The sequence below is a fragment of the Opisthorchis viverrini genome (genome assembly GCF_000715545.1).
Source record: "Opisthorchis viverrini unplaced genomic scaffold opera_v5_767, whole genome shotgun sequence".
NCBI classification, from domain to species: Eukaryota; Metazoa; Platyhelminthes; class Trematoda; order Opisthorchiida; family Opisthorchiidae; genus Opisthorchis; species Opisthorchis viverrini.
In genome coordinates this window covers 18015-24766 of record NW_008752390.1, presented here as the reverse complement: position 1 = coordinate 24766, position 6752 = coordinate 18015, and the positions used below count along the sequence as shown (strand labels likewise).

At 42.9% G+C, this 6752-nt stretch overlaps 2 protein-coding genes across 2 annotated transcripts in view; one reads left to right on the top strand and one right to left on the bottom strand.

The window, feature by feature from the left end:
* Positions 1-6752, bottom strand: part of T265_12028 (hypothetical protein) — a gene marked incomplete at both ends in the record, with an annotated part of 43711 nt that overhangs the window by 23532 nt on the left and 13427 nt on the right. The gene's annotated exons all lie outside the window — the stretch shown is intronic.
* The window catches only part of T265_12027 (hypothetical protein), a gene marked incomplete at both ends in the record, with an annotated part of 18997 nt that continues 13155 nt past the window's right edge, over positions 911-6752 (top strand). Inside the window, 3 exons of the mRNA XM_009178923.1 lie at positions 911-1158; positions 1499-1565; positions 5902-6085. Coding sequence (XP_009177187.1) covers positions 911-1158; positions 1499-1565; positions 5902-6085 — 499 coding nt within the window. The remainder of the gene's footprint in view (positions 1159-1498; positions 1566-5901; positions 6086-6752) is intronic.

Sequence of the window (6752 nt, the reverse complement as noted above, 5' to 3'; positions counted from 1 at the left end):
CACATCTCATGTTTGTACCATAGGTAAAGATAAGCCATGTCGCAAATGAAATATTCTAAACGACTGGCTGTTCATTTTGCCTGGACGGAGAGCATGCTGCAGAGGAGGAAAGCTCCGTTTTGCATCTACCACTTCGGAGCTACACCGAACTGAATTTTCGAAGAAAAACCCGTGTTGACCATTGGTTGCAATTTGTTTTAAGTTTTCGTGTTCACACGGAGACGATGATTTGCATTATTTTAAGCCTTCAGCTATATCAACGACCGGTTTTTTATAGTTAGAAATAGCCGTTGAACAAAAGCTTACTGGTGCAACCGTGGATACTACTGATGAGATATGTGAGTAGTATGTTTCACTCAAATCCGCTTCGTGTCTCCTGAAAAGTTAGATCTATTACGGAATTTTTGTGGAGTCGCTTTGTAGCATTTACTTGCATTTGAGTAACGTTCAAGGAGTATCCAGGAAAGTTCTAGAAGACGCGTTCAAGCGGAAGATGGATATTTAGTTTTGTGAACAAGATGCATATGACAGTTTTGCTTCCCTACGCGAAATCTGCACCTGTTCAGGCCTTTTTCATTTCACCGGTGTACCGCTTACGTGGGGTGACAGTGAGTTCGTTGTTTGTGCATGTGGAGCTATTAGCTAGACCGAAATTGTTAAATAAAATTGCCTGGTGTATACTTTTGTGGAAATTATTTTCGGTTTGCTCTTGATCTGTCTTGAAATTCAACTTAAGCTATAATAAGATCCTTCTCAGAACAAGGTATCAAACACGGAATTGTTGCCGAATGTTAGTGCAAAATTTATGGACATATACATATTGGTCTATTTTGAGATTTTACGCGATCATTCGGAACTGTGACCGTGTATTGTTATCGTATCCGTTTGCGGCAAACGTCTCACGAAGCGAATGAGTGCGTCCGCCTCTGCTCCAACCGGTTCGAAAAAAGCCAATTCGTGCAAGTTCAAGATCCCAGTGAACCAGCCGCCGCCAATCGACATGGTGAAGGCCTCCATCAACGCCGCGAAGGACCGCGAGGGCACATCACTTCCGACCATCAAGGAGTTCATCGCCGCCAACTACAACTTTGAAACTTGGCCCGCACATCCGTCGGGGCATCGTTCACGCCGTCGAGAAAGTTGTCCTCGTTCGCGTCGGTAACAAGAGCTCCGTAGGCAAGCTGTCTTTATATTTGGAGAAAGCTGTTGAACAAAAAAGCTTATTGGTTCGTCCATTAGGTGGGGTGACACTGCAGAACGTAGGAATTCGTTGCTCGTCATTCAAGCGTCATTCCGTCCTTTCAACTACGTCGCCAGTTGGACTAAATTTTACGGATGCCAGAGGTGGATTGCAGGGTTATTTTGTTGACAGGATTTCCGGCTTATTCCTGATCCACCTAGAACTTCAACCCGAAATACAAGATACTTCTTAAAGAATAATTATGTTTACATATGCAATCTATCACTACTTATAAGCATTCTATTTTGTTTCACGCAGGGATTTCAATCAAATCATTAGTGCTACCCTGGTTTCCTGTTGTGAACGTACTCGTAATGTATCTCAGGTGAGTTCGTCGGTGCCGTTGCTGCAACAATTTTATTTCAAAAGCAGCGGGAGACAGTCCTATTGTTATAAACAAGAGTTTATCCACAGCTCAATCAGTTCTCCCATGCCACATACTGACAAATGTTCGGCAGTTGAATATGGCGCCTGCGCAATAGTCGCGAACCCTAGTCAACAACCTACCGATATTGCCTAACCTGATGTATAAACTGGGCGGATAGACGCGGATAGGGTCACTCGTCTCAGTAGTGCGCCCCAAGCCAAACATAAGTATGTAACTATCGTTTTAACTAAGGCAGTCAAGGCTAACAAGAATATCTCTCCAAGTGTTCATAAAGAAAACTACTCACAAGGTTGCTGAAAGCTCATCAACAGCCCACGACCGGTTTCGCAGTTGTAGAATATCATAAACGAGAGATTCATTTGAGTCTTTTGTGAAAACCAAATTGATTTGCAAATGAGTGTATTTCACACGGTTTCGTCTCTATCGAGAATAATCACCTGGTCACAACTTGTTGACTCTTTGGTCCTATTCCAACCAGTGTCATCTTGACTTGTATTCGAAGACTAGAGAACTCGGTCACAAGTTGCTGATCTGAAGTACACTTAACTAAGATGATACGCAGTTGAATTCCTCTATGCGAAGTGAAAATCGGAGAAGCATTGCAAAATGCTTCTGTTATGATCTCATCTCTCTGGTGTTCAAACAGAATCAGAAATCTTCATTGAAATTTCCAACTGTCTTCTCGCTACTGGCACGGCACAAAGTAGCTTAGATGAGGGGAAAAATCAACTGCTAATGGGCCAAATCAGTTCAGTCATCTGAGTTACGGAAAGTTTGTGAGTTCTGACCAACCTGGAGGTTCGAGAGCTGCGTAATGCTGATGACTCGAAAGAAGATGAACGGTGTCTTCGCTTTTTCATCCCGAAATTAGCAAAGTTTGAATCTAATGTTGCAAGCATCATATTGCTTAAAAGCTATTCCCCCATCCATCACACTGCTGAACCAATATCTACAAATTTGACCTTTACAAATACTTCCACCCCGATTGGAAACACCATTCAATCACCCAAACAGTAACTGGTTCTTTCGTCAGGTTCAGTACATGCAGTAGTAATTGTTCTGTTTGACTTTTGCAGTTGGCGCGAGTTCACCAACTAATCTCAACGGGACGGACCAGGCTTATCATGGCCGCTTTTAATCAATTACCGACACACACGTGCTGATATAAATATATTTCATACATAACCAACACAATATGTGCTGCGTGCATATTACATACATATAACAAAGATATCGGGCAAACAAAATTTTGAAGGATTCGTTGACGTTTTCTCTGGGCTGGTTCTCATTGGTTGGTGATAAGACGCGAAGTAAACAAACTGCTTGACTCGGGGAGAATCCTAGACAATACGTTAACATGCGACTTAGTTGTCGCGGCCGGACATCCCCGATAAACATTGGGATTTGAGTTGGGCAGTTGTGTTTCATTTTAGTGTAAATCCACTAAATTGGAAAGCCGAATTTAGCCTATGTAGGCTATTGCACGGTCTTGGTTGTTTGCTAACGGCATTCAAATCAAACGGTTAGAATGAGTCGGGCAAAGCACTCATGTAGTTCGGAAGAAACACATATTTACGGTTCGCAGATGGCCGTTTTCTCGGAGTTTATCCGAGATGAGCAGCCTTCGTCTAAAAAAGGAAATTTCCAAAACTAATAATCATTGATGGAGTGACGGCCATTCGTCCCTGAGAATCAAATTTTTGCAAGGAAATCTGAATGGAATAGGGCGGGACGCCACAAAAGATAATTTGATGATGAGTAGGTCAATCGACGCACCTGAAACGGCGCGGGAACTCACAAAGGCCAAGCACGATCTGGCCGTGTTATTTCACTTCTAGCTAGTATCAGGCAGGTCAGATTCCTAAAAGTAACGCCCGGAACCTACTGCTCCACCAAAATCTCACCAGGAAAGCCGGCAACCATCCAGGCAAGTCAAACATTCAATCAATTCAGCACGCCACAAAAGCACGACCGAATGTGATCAGCGTTCAGGCTTTTCATGGAGGCACGATCGATGTTGATGGGTGTTCATTACCGCCTATCAAACAGCCTGGATCAACGTCAGAAAATCCCTTGTAAATAGCGTGCAATCGTTGTAACTTATGCTCTCGCACTCGCGCGCACTCATTCGCTTGTTCGGAGTATAGCTGCTGTGTTCCCTTCTGTGAGTCTGTTCTCAGGCACTGATCACTGGAGCGGGTCAGCAGATATGGCACGATATTCGAGATATCGTAGTATATTTTCATACCAAATTGATCTGCAAGTGAGTGTATTTCTCGAGAACAGTCCAATTTGGGTTCAACTAGAACACAGGGTTGACGGAAACTCGGGGAATGCGCCTACCTGATGAGACCAAAGAAGGGCGAAACCGATCGTGGGCTGTTGAAGACTTTTCACCAACCTTGTTAGTAGTTTCCTTTGTGAAAAGCCTCGAGTTTGTCCGAATGTACCAAGACTACATTTGAGCACACATGCTCTGATGGTTGTTTATCTTTCCCAGTGAACCAACATGCTACCTGAAATTATTGTTATTAACTATTAGTATTATTTTCAATTATTGATTTATAGAAGAGTATCATAAAACATTCGGTTATCCATTTGTCCATCTCCCTCGTCAGGAAGTAAACCGGTGACTTAGATCTATGCAAGGTAATTGAAATCACATGGAATTTTTGAAATCACACCAGATTTTCGAAACCCAGACATTTTCTAACGTAGTAGTACGAATTTCGTCGGAATTCATGTGCGTTCCTGGAAAGCATTCTTTTACGAAGGATGTTAGCAGAAGCCTCGAGTTCCACACATTGTGGCTAGCAGTGTGTGTAGAGGAAGTTGCGGTGTGTTTTCTCTATCAGCAAAAACTCCACGGCTTAGCAATGGTACTATGCTTGGACGGATGCCACTAATGGTACCTAACTGGCCTCGTGAATCGCATTCATATACTACCTAGTAATATACTTACCTACAACAAACTCATGATCACACCCCTGGACACGTCACTGGCTAACTCATGTGCCTGAGTCCGTAGCATTGTTTACTCAGTTAGTGTTGTTACCACACAGACTGTCGCTTAAAAAAATAACGAGCGCGTAACAACTAAGAAAAAACAACCATATGCTGATCTGACAGGTGATAGCTTAACCACCTGTGCGGACTAAGAATTCCGTGAAAACAGGTATTAGAATGAACTAATTTCTTTACTTGTTGCTAGGATAACACCTACAGAATATGTAGACCAGTACTTCTGTTTCCTTTTCCCACGGCGCTAACCAGGGTTGAGTTGTCCTTATGCAACCCAATGTGAAGTTATACCCGGGACCAGAGACCCGATGATTTCCGTTCCAAATGCATTGTTTATTCAGATACTGGTCTTTCAGTTCTTCATTGTTCTCCATTTTCCCATTCTAATGATGTTTCCACGTGCACCGTCAGCGATCAACCGCGTGCAAACTCAGTCAGCCTCTCTTGAAGGTAAAATGGGGAACTCGAAGTCAGGCGCATAGTGAATGCAGTATGTCACCCGACTTGTACATTGACGTGTGCGAAATGAACCATCAGCGATCAGGCCCGTCTGTACGTAGTTGATGATTAAATTCATCTGACTAACCTGCGGCCACCTGGAGGCTGGTAACTTTGTGTTGAGGATAACTTGACATCAACAGCATAAATTGTCTATTTTTCCCGTTTATCTATCTCCATTTTCAAGAAGGAAAACGGTCAATTTCTCGGAATGATTGCAGGAATAACACAGTTATCAAAAACTCATCGTCCTCATTGCCTTGAGCCTTGTTTTGGAAGTTCAAGTAAAGCTTATTAAAGAACATTCTTTCATTTCCAGCATCAACGAAGACGAATGAATGTGGATTCCTGGTCTCTACTCATTAGGTTAACTGGGGATAAATGATGAAGCCGCAGTCCATGATTGGTTATCGAATTGTAAATGAGAACACGTACAACTGACGCCTATCTAAATCTGAATCTTATAAACCCGGATATAACCGGTCTTCGAAGTGGATTTTTAGCTACTGGGTTGATCTACATGTGTCCGGTAACCAAACTCCGTACAGCCACCGATGTATTCTGCGAGTTTCTGAAAAAACGGGCATGTTTAGTCACACCAAGGGTGGCATCAGGAAGAAAGAGGAACATATATTCTCTCAGATATATATGTGACGTCTTTAGTTGGATATTACGCTGAAACAGCCGTATAGTATATACTCGGGATGTCCTGAATAATGCAGAGTGGGGCCGGTAAGTTCTTTTTAAATCCTAGGAATGCAAGATACCGATTGCTTGGTTGGTTCCTTCCAACCCTGCCCCGATGATGTTACCTCGATTGATGATGGAACGTTTGCCATCCAACTGCCAAGCCCGGCGAACAGACCAAAAACCAAGCAGCGCACCAGAGCTACCTACATTCCACAACACCGCCAATATCGATTGTAGCCCAAGGAAGCGTAAGTTTAGTCGGAGTTTCGCGTTCCAAAATTTCAAATGTGCAGCAACGGGCCTTGTTCTCTAGCTGGCTACCTTCATGTGCAATGATTTAAAACCATAGAATATCACGATGAATTTTCTCGGGTAAATTACCTGCGGTCACATGGAATCTGATTACTTTGTTTCGAGGATAACCCGACATCAGCAGCATAAATTTGGCAAGGATTTCGTCTCGGACTGGAAGTGAATGGGCCATACTGGTGTGTTTTCTGGTTAGTAATTGATCTTATCTGGCAGATTCGTCAGAAGCTACTGACGCGAAATCGTTTACGTAATTTTTTTAAGTCTCACTGGTTGCCGCAAAACACTTCAGACTTCACAACAAAAATATCGAACATCACAGTGCATAGATCAATGTTGTCTAGCTGAGTAGGCTAGCTTCGTTTATCGTGTCGGAACAGATACACTTATAAGCATAGTTGTAAAACCCACTGCAAGGACGTGTGATGTACTTTTTCAAAAGCTGCCAAATTCAACCACCAAACTCTGGTTTAGATACCAAAAACATGGGGTAAATGTATTCAGACCTAGGAGGTGGAATATCGCTGCCAAAATGAAAAGCAAACTAGGCTGGTATCGGTTTTTCGGAATAGGGTTCCTTGGGTACATTACCCTTACGAAACGTGA